At 46.1% G+C, this 14,454-nt stretch overlaps 1 protein-coding gene across 4 annotated transcripts in view; it reads right to left on the reverse strand.

The window, feature by feature from the left end:
• Positions 1 to 14,454, reverse strand: part of plekhh3 (pleckstrin homology, MyTH4 and FERM domain containing H3) — a 60,323-nt gene that overhangs the window by 17,689 nt on the left and 28,180 nt on the right. For all 4 annotated transcript variants that reach the window (XM_085966046.1, XM_085966048.1, XM_085966045.1 and 1 more), the window contains 2 exons: positions 13,698 to 13,995; positions 8,798 to 9,005 (listed from right to left, as the gene is read on the reverse strand). In XM_085966046.1, coding sequence (XP_085822172.1) covers positions 8,798 to 9,005; positions 13,698 to 13,995 — 506 coding nt within the window. The remainder of the gene's footprint in view (positions 1 to 8,797; positions 9,006 to 13,697; positions 13,996 to 14,454) is intronic.

The raw sequence follows: 14,454 nt of genomic DNA on the forward strand, positions 1-14,454 counted from the left end.
GAGTGAAGAAGTGAGCTAAGATTGGATCGACAGCGCGGCGCTCCCTCAGCACCGTCCCTCCCACAGCACGGCGCCGCCCCTCTGCCTCCGAATTGGGACTGTGCATGTGATCCCTTCGTACCTGACATAGAAACATAGAAGATAGGAGCAGGAGTAGGCCATTCGGCCCCTCGAGCCTGCTCTGCCTTTTAATGAGATCATGGCTGATCATCCGAATTCAGTACCCTGTCCCTGCTTTCTCCCCATATCCCTTGATCTCTTTAGCCTTAAGAAATATATCTAACTCCTTGAATATATTTAATGAATTGGCCTCAACTGCCTTTTGTGGTGGAGAATTCCACAGGTTTACCACTCGCTGGGTGAAGAAATTCCTCCTCATCTCTGTCCTAAATGGCTTACCCCTTATCCTTAGACTGTGACCCCTGGTTCTGGACTCCTCCGCCATCGGGAACATCCTTCCTGTGCGTCTAGTCTGTCTAGTCCTGTTAGAATTTTATAAGTTTCAATGAGATCCCCTCTCAGTCTTCTAAACTCCAGCGAATAAAAGCCCAATCGACCCAATCTCTCCTCATACGTCATTCCTGCCATCCCAGGTATCAGTCTGGTGAATCTTCACTGCACTCCCTCCATGGCAAGAACATCCTTCCTCAGATAAGGCGACCAAAACTGCACACAATACTCAAGGTGTGGTCTCACCAAGGCCCTGTACAACTGCAGCAAGACATCCTTGTTCCTGTACTCGAATCCTCTCGCTATGAAGGCCAACATACCATTTGCCTTCTTAACCGCCTGCTGCACTTGCATGCTTACCTTCAGCGACTGGTGCACAAGGACACCCAGGTCTCGTTGCACTTCCCCTTCTCCCAATCTATTGCCGTTCAGATAATCTGCCTTCCTGTTTTTGCCACCAAAGTGGATAACCTCACATTTATCCACATTATACTGCATCTGCCCAATCACCCAACCTGTCCAAATCATACTGGAGTTTCTCGGCATCCTCCTCACAGCACACACGCCCAACCAGCTTTGTGTCGTCTGCAAATTTGGAGATATTACATCTAGTTCCCTCGTCTAGATCATTAATATATATTGTGAATAGCTGGGGTTGTAGCACCGATCCCTGCGGTACCCCACTAGTCACTGCCTGCCACTTTGGAAAAAGACCCGTTTATTCCACCTCTGCTTCCTGTCTGCCAACCAGTTCTCTAACCAAGTCAGTACCTTACCCCCAATCCCATGTGCTTTAACTTTACACGCTAATCTCTCATGCGGGACCTTATCGAAAGCCTTCTGAAAGTCCAAATACACCACATCCACTGGTTCTCCTTTATCTATTTTACCAGTTACATCCTCAAAAAATTCCAGTAGATTAGTCAAGCACGATTTACCTTTTGTAAATCCATGTTGACTTTGTCCGATCCTGTCACTGTTTTCCAAGTGCTCTGCTATTACATCTTTTATAATGGACTCTAGCATTTTCCCCACTACTGATGTCAGGCTTATCGGTTTATAATTCCCCGTTTTCTCTCTACCACCTTTTTTGAATAGTGGGGTTACATTAGCTGCCCTCCAATCCATGGGAACTGTTCCAGAGTCTGTAGAATTTTGGAAGATGACCAGCAATGCATCTACTATTTCTAGGGCCACTTCCTTAAGTACCCTAGGATGTAGATTATCAGGCCCTGGGGATTTATCGGCCTTCAATCCCGTCAATTTCCCTAACACTATTTCCCTACAAATACTGATTTCATTCAGTTCCTCCCTCCCATTAGACCCTATGTTTCCCGACATCTCTGGGAGGTTATTTGTGTCCTTTTTTGTGAAGACAGTAGCAAAGTATGTATTTAATTGGTCTGCCATTTCTTTGTTCCCCATTATAAATTCCCCTGATTCTGACTGCAAGGGACCTACGCTTGACTTCACCAATCTTTTTCTCTTCACATATCTATAGAAGATTTTACCGTCAATTTTTGTGTTCCGTTGCAAGCTTACTCTCATACTCTATTTTCCCCCTTTTAATTAATCCCTTTGTCTTCCTTTGCTGAATCCTAAATTGCTCCCAATCCTCAGGTTTTCTGCTTTTTCTGGCCAAGTTATATGTCCTCTCCTTGGATCTTATGCTATCCCTAATTTCCCTTGTTAGCCACGGTTGAGTCACCACCTTTGTTTTATTTTTATGCCAAACAGGGATGAACAAATTCTGTAGTTAATCCATGCAATCTTTAAATGTTTGCCATTGCCTATCCACCATCAACCCTTTAAATAACGTTCCCCAATCCATCCTAGCCAACTCGCGCCTCATACCATTGTAGTTTCCTTTATTTAAATTCAGGACCCTAGTCTCTGAGTCAACGACTTCACACTCCATCTTAATTCTATCATATTATGATCACTCCGCCCCAAGGGGCCTCGCATAACAAGATTGCTAATTAATCCTTTCTCATTACATAATACCCAGTGTAAGATGGCCTGATCTCTAGTTGGTTCCTCGACATATTGGTCCAGGAAACCATCTTGTATACACTCCAGGAATTCCTCTTCCACAGTATTGTTCCTAATTTGGTTAGCCCAATCTATATGTAGATTAATGTCACCCATGATAACTGCTGTGCCCTTATTGCACGCATCTCTAATTTTCCGTTTAATGCCATCCCCAACCTCAGCATTACTGTTTGGGGGTCTGTATACAACTCCCACTAACGTTTTCTGCCCCTTGGTATTTCTCAGCTCTACCCATACAGATTCCACATCATCAGAGCTAATATCCTTCCTTACTATTGTGTTAATCTCCTCTTTAACTAGCAATGCTACCCCACCTCCTTTTCCTTTTTGCTTGTCTTTCCTGAATATTGAATACCCTGGATGTTGAATTCCCAGCCTTGGTCACCCTGGAGCCATGTCTCCGTAATCCCAATTATATCATATCCGTTTACATCTATTTGCGCAGCTAATTCATCCACCTTATTACGAATGCTCCTCGCATTAAGACACAAAGCCTTCAGGCTTGTTTTTTTTAACACTCTTAGTCCTTTTAGAATTATTATTTACTGTGGCCATGTTTGATTTAAACCCTTGATTTCTCTGACTGCCACTTTTGCTTTTCTCCTTCCTGTGTTTTGCTTCTATCCTTGCTTCCCTTTCCTCTGACTCCCTGCACAGGTTCCCATCCCCCTGCCATTTTAGTTTAAATCCTCCCCAACAGCACTAGCAAACCTCACAACACATTCCCACCACTGCAATAGCAGCAAGTCTACAGTGATGCAGTTGGGAGCAATGAGAATTTAAGAGGGGCACTACTTCCCATTGAGCCTGTGGGTAAATATTCTACCTAGTGTGTTACCGAATCAGACCAACCATGAGGTCCCACTTTCAAGTCCCAGTGTGTATAGAGTTAGCCACTCTTAGCCTGGCCTCTGCCGTTTTTTATTCATTTCTGGGATGTGAGTGAGGTTGGCATGGCCAGCATTTATTGCCCATCCCTAATTGCCCTTGAGAAGGGGGTGATGAGCCACTGCAGTCCTCGTGGTGAAGATACTCCCGCAGTGCTCTTAGAGAAGGAATTCCAGGAATTTGACCCAGCAACTATGAAGGAACGGCGATATACTTCTAAGTCAGGATGGTGTGTGATTTGGTGGGGCAAGTGGAGATGACGGTGTTCCCATGCAGCTGCTGCCCTTGTCCTTCTAGGTGGTAGAGGTCGTGGGTTTGGGAGGTTCTGTCGAAGAAGCCTTGGTGAGTTGCTGCAGTGCATCTTGTAGCTGGTACAAGCTGCAGCCATGGTGCGCCAGTGGTGGAGGGAGTGAATTTTTAAGGTGGTGGATGGGGTGCCAATCAAGCAGGCTGCTTTGTCCTGGATGGTGTTGAGCTTCTTGAGTGTTGTTGGAGCTGCACTCATCCAGGCAAGTGGTGAGTATTCCATCACACTCCTGACTTGTGCCTTGTAGATGGTGGAAAGGCTTTGGGGATTCAGGAGGTGAGACACTAGCTGCAGAATACCCAGCCTCTGACCTGCTCATTGCCACAGTATTTATGTGGCTGGTTCAGTTAAGTTTCTGGTCAATGGTGACCCCCCAGGATGTTGATGGTGGGGGTTTTGGCAATGGTAATGCCATTGAATTTCAAGGGGCAGTGGTTAGATGCTCTCTTGTTGGAGATAGTCATTGCCTGGCACTTCTGTGGCGTGAATGTTACTTGCCACTTATCTGAATGTCGTCCAGGTCTTGCTGCATGTGGGCATTGACTACTTCATTATCTGAGAAGTTGCGAATGGAATTGAACACTGTGCAATCATCAGCGAATATCCACCTTATGATGGATGGAAGGTCATTGATGAAGCAGCTGAAGATGGTTGGGCCTAGGACACTGCCCTGAGGAATTCCTGCAGCGATGTCCTGGGGCTGAGATGATTGGCCTTCAACAACCACAACCATCTTCCTTTGTGCTAGGTATAACTCCAGCCAGTGGAGAATCTTTCCCCTTGATTCCCATTGACTTCAATTTTACTAGGGCTCTTTGATGCCACACTTGGTCAAATGCTGCCTTGATGTCAAGGGCAGTCACTCTCACCTCACCTTTGGAATTCAGCTCTTTTATCTATAATTTCATTCACTTTGCTTCCAATTTCCACCCTTCCCTCACCTTCACGTCGTCCATCTCCGACTCTTCCCTTCCCTGACTTCTCCGTCTCCATCTCTGGGGATAGGTTATTGACAAACATTCACTACAAGCCCACTGACTCCTACAGCTACCTGGACTACACTTCCTCCCACCCAGCTTCCTGTAAGGACTCTATTCCATTCTCCCAGTTTCTCCGTCTCCGCCACATCTGCTCTGACGATGCCACCTTCCATACCAGTGCTTCCGACATGTCTTCCTTTTTCCTCAGCCGAGGATTCCCCTCTACTGGGGTTGACACGGCCCTTGACCGTGTCCGTTCTATCTCCCGCACTCCTGCCCCTCCCTCCCGGAACCACGATAGAGATCCCCTTGTCCTCGTCTTTCACCCCGCCAGCCTCCACATTCAACGGATCATCCTCCGCCATTTCCACCACCTCCAGCGTGATCCCACTACCAAACACATCTTCCCCTCGCCTCCCCTTTCAGCATTCCAAAGGGACTGCTCCCTCCGCGACACCCTGGTCCACTCCTCTATCACCCCCAACTCCCCTTCTCGCGCAAGCGCAGGAGATGCAACACATGCCCCTGTACCTCCCCCCTTCCCACTGTCCAGGGCCCCAAACACCCCTTCCAGGTGAAACAGCGATTTACTTGTACTTCTTGCAATTTAGTATACTGTATTCGCTGCTCACGATGCGGTCTCCTCTACATTGGGGAGACCAAACGCAGATTGGGTGACTGCTTTGCGGAACAACTCCGTTCAGTCCGTAAGGGGGACCCCGAGCTTCCGGTCGCCTGTCACTTTAATTCTTCGTACCACTCCCACTCAGACCTCAGCGTCCTCAGCCTCTTGCATTGTTCCACGGAAGCTCAGCGTAAGCTCGAGGAACAGCAGCTCATCTTTCGATTAGGCACTTTACAACCTTCTGGACTCAACATAGAGTTCAACAATTTCAGATCATAACCTCGGCCACGATCATATATATATTTTTTTCATCCACACCTTTTGTCTGTCTTTTTTTCTTCTCTCCCACATGGCAGCTCTCCCACATTTCATTCTCACACTTCATCGAGAGCCATCCTTTGTTTCTTAACCTGTCCCATTACCATCTCCTTTTGCCTTGAATATCTCAACCTCTCCTGCCTTCTATCCTATCACAGACCTTCCCTTTTGTTCTTTCATCCCCTCCCCCCTTTCCCAGCCCTTGCACTTGCTTTAAAATCTGTTCCATTTCCTGCTTTTTTCCAGTTCTGACGAAAGTTCATCGACCTGAAACGTGAACGCTGTTTCTCTCTTCACAGATGCTGCCTGACCTTTTTTTTAAATTCATTGTTGGGATGTGGGCGTCGCTGGCTGGCTAGGCCTGCATTTATTGCCCATCCCTAATTGCCCTTGAGAAGATGGTGGTGAGCCGCCTTCTTGAACCACTGCAGTCCATATGGTGTAGGTACACCCACAATGCTGTTAGGAAGGGAGTTCCAGGATTTTGGCCCAGCGACAGTGAAGGAACGGTGATACAGGTCCAAGTCAGGATGGTGTGTGGCTTGGAGGGGAACTTGTAGGTGGTGATGTTCCCATGCGTCTGCTGCCCTTGTCCTTCTAAGTGGTAGAGGTCACGGGTTTGGAAGGTGTTGTTGAAGGAGCTTTGGCGAGTTGCTGCAGTGCATCTTGTAGATGGTGCATACTGCAGCCACAGTGCGCCGGTGGTGGAGGGAGTGAATGTTGAAGGTGGTGGATGGAGTGCCAATCAAGCGGGCTGCTTTATCCTGAATGGTGTCGAGCTTCTTGAGTGTTGTTGGAGCTGCACTCATCCAGGCAAGTGGAGAGTATTCTATCACACTCCTGACTTGTGCCTTGTAGATGGTGGAAAGGCTTTGGGGAGTCAGGAGGTGAGACACTCGCCGCAGAATTCCCAGCCTCTGGCCTGCTCTTGTAACTACCGTATTTATGTGGCTGGTCCAGTTCAGTGAGTATCTCCAGCATTTTCTGTTTTTATTTCTTTTATCTATGTTTGGGCCAAGACAGTAATGCGGCCTGGAGCAGAGTAGTCCTGGAGGAACACAAACTGAGCATTGGTGAGTAAGTGCTGCTTGATAGCACTGTCGACAACACCCTCCATCACTTTGCTGATAATTGAGAGACTGAGGAGGTGGTAATTGGCCAGATTGGATTTGTCTTGTTTTTTGTGGACAGGACTTACCTGGGCAGTTTTCCACATTATCAGGTAGATGCCAGTGTTGTAGCTGTACTGGAACAGCTTGGCTAAAAACACCCTTCCATCATTACCCTTTGTTTCCTGCCTCTGAAACAATTTTGGATCCAACTTGCCACTTTGCTTGGATCCCATGGGTTTTTACTTTTGTGACCAGTCTGCCATGCAGGACCTTATGAAAAGCCTTGCTAAAATCCATACTACATCAAACAGACTACCCTCATCGACCCTCCTTGTTACCTCCTCAAAAAATTCAATCACGTTAGTCAGACACGACCTTCCTTTAATAAATCCACGCTGACTGTCCCTGATTAATCCGTGTCTTTCTAAATGATTTATCCTGTCCCTCAGAATTTTTCCCAATAATTTTCCCACCACCGAGGTTAGGCTGACTGGCCTGTGATGACTTGGTCTATCCCTTTCTCCCTTTTTAAACAATGGTACCACATTAGCAGTCCTCCACACCTGTAGCCACAGAGGATTGGAAAATGATGGTCAGAGCCTCTGTGTAGTGCCACACAACACCATGGAGGGTATCCTCATGTGAAGACGGGACTTCGTCTCCACAAGGACTGCGGTGGTCTCTGCTACCAATGCTGTCATGGACAGATGCATCTATGACAGGTAGATTGGTGAGGATGAGGTTAAGTCGGCTTTTCACACCACCTGCTGTAGGTCCTTAAGAACTCAGCCAGTGGTGGTGCTGCTGAGCTACTCTTGGTGATGGACATTGAAGTCCCCCACCCAGAATACATTCTGTGCCCTTACTCCCCTCAGTGCTTCTTCCAAGTGGTGTTCAACATGGAGGAGTACTGATTCATCAGCTGAGGGAGGGTGGTAGGTGGTAATCAGCAGGAGGAGTCCTTACCCATGTGAGACTTCATGGGATCTAGAGTCAATGTTGAGGACTCCCAGGGCCACTCCTTCCCGACTGTATACCACTGTGCTGCCACCTCTGGTGGGTTTGTCCTGCCGGTGGGACGGGACACACCCAGGGATGGTGATGGAGAAGACTGGGACATTGGCAGAAAGGTATGATTCTGTTAGTATGACTGTGTCAGGCTGTTACTTGACTAGTCTGTGGGACAGCTCTCCCAATTTTGGCACAAGACCCCAGATTTTAGTGAGGTGGTCAACTGGGCTGGGTGTGCTGTTGTCGTGTCTGAAGCCCGTACCAAGTGGTCCGTCTAGTTTTATTCTTCTTATTGCTTCGTGTAGCAGTTTGTTACAACTGAGTGGCTTGCTAGGCCATTTCAGAAGGCAGTTGTGGGTCTGGAATCACATTTCGGCCAGACCAGGTAAAGACAGTCAGATTTCCTTCTCTAAAGGACCTTATGCGTTTCTATGACAATCCGATACTGATACTAGCTTTTTATTCCAGATTTATTTAACTAACGGAATTTAAATTCCACAGCTGCTGCGATTTGAACTCATGTCTCTGGATCATTAGTCCAGGCCTCTGGATTACTAGTCCAGTAACATAACCACTCTGCTACCGCTCCCTTTGGATGAGGGAAGATAAAATCAGCCAGGTTTCCTGCTCCAAATCACTACCCACTGACCCTGCTGGAACGTGCACCTGTGTAGAAGACAGATGAGGCAATCGGGCCTCTGTGTGATGCTCCTACAGTCGAATATCCTGGTGATAAATTTCTGTGATAAATTTCTATATCAGAACAGCAAAATATATTCATATCAACTTGAGATATATGCAAATTAATGAGAAAATGGATTTACGGAACATTTACTCCCCGCGGCTCCATGGTACATTCACCCCCACCCCGAGAGTCCCCGAGAGGTGACTACACCCGAGCTCCAGCCTTAGCCGCACCAACCTCCTCCCCCTGCTCCCAACCTGCAGTCAGAGGCACAGGGTTTTATAGTCTTAGTTATAAATCAATTTACTCTTCAGGGAATCCAGGTTTGGAAAGCACTGATCTCACAGTTTGACCAGTTCAATCTCTTACCTCTCCTGCTGTCGTATGAGAATTGACAGTGATCTTGCAGAATCTGGAGCCCGTATAGTGGATGGCGCAGCTCATCTCCTGTCGCTGCATCAAGACGAGAATCTCCTCGGAGGATGGTACACATTCCCTGCATTTGGTTTTCTCCAATGAATCTGTGATGAATTCTGCGTATTTATCTATTTCCGTCTCCGGAAACTGGTCCTGTGACCTGTGGAGAGAGAAAAGATAAATATAGGAGCAGTTAATCCAAAGCGGTCAATATGACCCCAATCCACCCAAAACACCTCGCATTTCCGACAGCTGGTGAAACGGTTGCCGTCTGTCCTGGAATAGTTTGGGGTTCAGTTTCAATCCCTGTCCCAATTAGTTCTCATCTTCTGGAGGCTGAGACTTCCTTTGGTGCGGCATTTTGCTGGGTGTTTTAGGACCATACACCATTGCTGACTGAGAACCTGCTGATTCTCAGCCCCACGCTTCTGCACAATGTCACTGTGAAGATTGCAGCCGAGAAGCATGGGCTGGGGTGAAGGTGCCTCGCAAAATTTATGTCCCTGCTATCCCACTTGACACTGCCAAGATCAGGAGCAACCCACTTGATTAAAACTATTTTAAGTTTTTTTAATGCGACACCTGAATGTTTAAAGTCTTCAAAATTTAGGGGTTGAGGTTGGAAACTACGAAAAGCTTCCCCTCTTTCTAAATTCCAGCATGTTGCTGCTGCAGAAGGGAGACGGTAATCACTGGTACTCACTGCCCGCCACTGTTACATAGAAACATAGAAGACAGGAGCAGGAGTAGGCCATTCGGCCCCTCGAGCCCGCTCCGCCATTTAATGAGATCATGGCTGATCATCCAAATTCAGTACCCTGTCCCTGCTTTCTCCCCATATCACTTGATCCCTTTAGCCTTAAGAAATATATCTAACTGCTTCTTGAATATATTTAATGAATTGGCCTCAACTGCCCTGTGTGGCAGAGAATTCCACAGGTTCATCACTCTCTGGGTGAAGAAATTCCTCCTCATCTCAGTCCTAAATGGCTTACCCCTTATCCTTAGACTGTGACCCCTGGTTCTGGACTCCCCCGCCATCGGGAACATCCTTCCTGCATCTAGTCTGTCTAGTCCTGTTAGAATTTTATAAGTTTCAATGAGATCCCCTCTCATTCTTCTAAACTCTAGCGAATATAAGCCTAATCGACCCAATCTCTCCTCATACGTCATTCCTGCCATCCCAGGTATCAGTCTGGTGAATCTTCGCTGCGCTGTCTCCATGGCAAGAACATCCTTCCTCAGATAAGGCGACCAAAACTGCACACAATACTCAAGGTGTGGTCTCACCAAGGCCCTGTACAACTGCAGCAAGACATCCTTTCTCCTGTGCTCAAATCCTCTCGCTATGAAGGCCAACATATCATTTGCCTTTTTAACCGCCTGCTGCACCTGCATGCTTAGCTTCAGCGACTGGTGCACAAGGACACCCAGGTCTCGTTGCACTTCCCCTTCCCCCAATCTATTGCCGGTCAGATAATCTGTCTTCCTGTTTTTGCCACCGAAGTGGATAACCTCGCATTTATCCACATTATACTGTATTTGCCATGCATCTGCCCAATCACCCAACCTGTCCAAATCGTACTGGAGTTTCTCGGCATCCTCCTCCTCAGCACACACGCCCACCCAGCTTTGTGTTGTCTGCAAACTTGGAGATATTACATCTAGTTGCCTCGTCTAGATCATTTATTTATATCCTGCGGTACCCCACTAGTCACTGCCTGCCACTTGGAAAAAGACCTGTTTATTCCAACACTTTGCTTCCTGTCTGCCAACCAGCTCTCTATCCAAGACAGTACCTTACCCCCAATCCCATGTGCTTTAACTTTACACGCTAATCTCTTATGCGGGACCTTATCGAAAGCCTTCTGAAAGTCCACATCCACTGGTTCTCCCTTATCTATTCTACCAGTTACATCCTCAAAATATTCCAGTAGATTAGTCAAGCATGATTTACCTTTTGTAAATCCATGTTGACTTAGTCCGACCCTGTCACTGTTTTCCAAGTGCTCTGCTATTATATCTTTTATAATGGACTCTAGCATTTTCCCCACTACCGATGTCAAGCTTACCGATCTATAATTCCCCGTTTTTTCTCTACCACCTTTTTTAAATAGTGGGGTTACATTAGCTATCCTCCAATCCATGGGAACTGTTCCAGAGTCTATCGAATTTTGGAAGATGACCAGCAATGCATCTACTATTTCTAGGGCCACTTCCTTAAGTACCCTAGGATGTAGATTATCAGGCCCTGGGGATTTATCGGCCTTTAATCCAGTCAATTTCCCTAACACCATTTCCCTACAAATACTGATTTCATTCAGTTCCTCCCTCTCATTAGACCTTATGTTCCCTGACATCTCTGGGAGGTTATTTGTGTCCTCCTTTGTGAAGACAGAACCAAAGTATGTATTTAATTGGTCTGCCATTTCTTTGTTCCCCATTATAAATTCCCCTGATTCTGACTGCAAGGGACCTATGCTTGACTTCACCAATCTTTTTCTCTTCACATATCTATAGAAGCTTTTACAGTCAGTTTTTATGTTCCCCGCAAGCTTACTCTCATAATCTATTTTCCCCCTCTTAATTAATCCCTTTGTACTCCTTTGCTGAATCCTAAACTGCTCCCAATCCTCAGGTTTGCTGCTTTTTCTGGCCGAATTGTATGTCCTCGCATTGGATCTTATGCTATCCCTAATTTCCCTTGTTAGCCACAGTTGAGTCACCTTTTTTGTTTTATTTTTATGCCAAACAGGGATGAACAAATTCTGTCGTTCATCCATGCGATCTTTAAATGTTTGCCATTGTCTATCCAGCGCCAACCCTTTAAGTAACGTTCCCCAATCCATCTCGCCAACTTGCGTCTCATACCATCGTAGTTTCCTTTATTTAAATTCAGGACCCTAGTCTCTGAGTCAACTACTTCACTCTCCATTTTAATGAAGAATTCTATCATATTGTGATCGCTCTGACCCAAGGGGCCTTGCACAACAAGATTGCTAATGAATCCTTTCTCATTACATAATACCCAGTCTAAGATGGCCTGATCTCTAGTTGGTTCCTCAACATATTGGTCCAGGAAACCATCCCGTATACACTTTAGGAATTCCTCCTCTACAGTATTGTTACCCCAATCTATATGTAGATTAAAGACACCCATGATAACTGCTGTGTCCTTATTGCACGCGTCTCTAATTTCCCGTTTAATGCCATCCCCAACCTCAGCATTACTGTTTGGGGGTCTGTATACAACTCCCACTAATGTTTTCTGCCCCATGGTATTTCTCAGCTCTGCCCATACAGATCCCACATCATCAGAGCTAATATCCTTCCTTGCTATTGTGTTAATCTCCTCTTTAACCAGCAATGCTACTCCACCTCCTTTTCCTTGTTTCCTGTCCTTCCTGAATATTGAATACCCCAGGATGTTGAATTCCCAGTCTTGGTCACCCTGGAGCCATGTCTCCGTAATCCCAGTTATATCATATCCGTTTACGTCTATTTGCGCAGCTAATTCATCCACCTTATTACGAATGCTCCTCGCATTAAGACACAAAGCCTTCAGGCTTGATTTTTTAACACTCTTAGTTCTTTTAGAATTCGTATTTACTGTTGCCCTGTTTGATTTACACCCTTGATTTCTCTGCCTTCCACTTTTGCTTTTCTCCTTCCTGTCTTTTGTTTCTATCCTTGCTTCCCTTTCCTCTGTCTCCTTGCACAGGTTCCCAACCCCCTACCATTTTAGTTTAAACCCTCCCCAGCAACACTAGCAAACACTCTCCCTAGGACATCGGTTCCGGTTCTGCCCAGGTGCAAACCGTCCAGTTTGTAGTGGTCCCACCTCCCCCAGAACTGGTTCCAATGTCCCAGGAATTTGAATCCCTTCCCCTTGCACCATTCCTCTAGCCACATATTCTTCTGAAATATCCTTCTATTTCTACTCTGACTAGCACGTGGCACTGGTAGCAATCCTGAGATTACTACCTTTGAGGTCCTATTTTTTAATTTACCTCCTAACTCACTATATTCAGCTTTTAGGACCTCATCCCGCTTTTTACCTATATCGTTGGTACCTACTGTTGGAAGAGACTGTTGAGGCTGCAGCTGAAATGAGATAAATCACTGGTCATCCAAGAGCGATGGGAGATCAGTACGAGCAAGCTAAGAATAGATTCCAGCACGACAGAGCTTCAGTGTGAGGTTCCCACAAATCAGCTCTCAGCTGGTGAAGTAGCCCAAGGCTCTGTTGTAATCTCGAAACACTTCACATGACTAACAGATTCCACAATCTATTATTTTAACAGAGGCATCAACCAATTCATTTTTAAAAAGTAGATAAAGGAATAAGTGTTTGTAAAAAATATTGCGCCTCTGTCTGGATTGGTCCATTCCTCCCTAATCAGAAAGAAGCGAAGCCAGGCACTGCACAACTGGGCAAGTGAGGGCAATCCATTGTGTTGGTCATGAAATGGAATGGGTTACTTTCTGGGTCGTTGGAACTGTTCCAGGGACAGAATCCCGGGGTTTAATTGAACCGTGAGAGCTTTATGCAAAAACTTCAGATCCTTGTGTCCAATATCTTGCACTTTTAGAGAGGAGCAAATCTGTTTTCTGAACATTTGGGATATCCGGTCACTTTTAAATGTCACTATTTTAATAATGTTGATTAATGTGGGATGATTTTCGAAGGACAGTTGACAAATATGAAACCCATCGCATTTAACTAAAAAGACTAAATACCCCTCTTAAAGTTTGCTCTATTCTGTGACCCAGGCTTGCGGAATCGGGCACTGGGAACATTGAGCAGTGGTTATTCATGCTGTCCAGCAATTGTATTTCTAGACATTCTAACCGTTTGATGTGGAACCTGAGGTATTTGAGAACGGTGGTACTGGGGAGGAAGGTGACGCTCATGCAGGTGAGCAGCTGCCAATTCCGCAGGTCACTGATATTTCCCACATGTGGAGGGCTGCTTGTCTGCTTAATCAACTGACAGTAGATCTCGTCCCGGAGAGGCTCCAGGTCCAGGCAAGTCTGCAGGACACCCTGGATAAGTGGGATAGGATCTCGTTCGGTCTCCAGTTGCTGCAGTGAATTGAAGACCTTGACAGCTTCATCCTGGAGAGTTGTGTAACCTTTTGTGTTCTCGACTAGAATAAAAGAGCAAAAATTCAGCATGAACAGGCTGTTACCACACCTCTGTACCAGTCCCTTTGAATCCAGTAACTTAGCATTTTGTACCTGCTTCAAACAAACCAATGTCATTACGTATGTAGAACTAGTAAATGTAAAGTAAAAACAGAAAATGCTGGAAATACTCAGCAAGTCAGGCAGCATCTGTACAGAGAGAAACAGGGTTAACGTTTTAAGTCGATGACCCTTCGTCAGAACTGGAAAAAGCTGGAAATGCAACAGGTTTTTAAGCAAGAGCAGGGGCAGAGAAAGGAGGGCGGGGAGGAAAGAACAAAAGGGAAGGTCTGTGAAAGAACATAAGAAATAGGAGCAGGAGTAGGCCAATCGGCCCCTCGAGCCTGCTCCGCCATTCAATAAGATCATGGCTGATCTGATCCTAACCGCCAATCTACTATCACAGAACCACCTCCTGAATC

The sequence above is a fragment of the Somniosus microcephalus genome, chromosome 24 (genome assembly GCF_052327205.1).
Source record: "Somniosus microcephalus isolate GS21.2 chromosome 24, FLI_Smic_1.0, whole genome shotgun sequence".
NCBI classification, from domain to species: domain Eukaryota; kingdom Metazoa; phylum Chordata; class Chondrichthyes; order Squaliformes; family Somniosidae; genus Somniosus; species Somniosus microcephalus.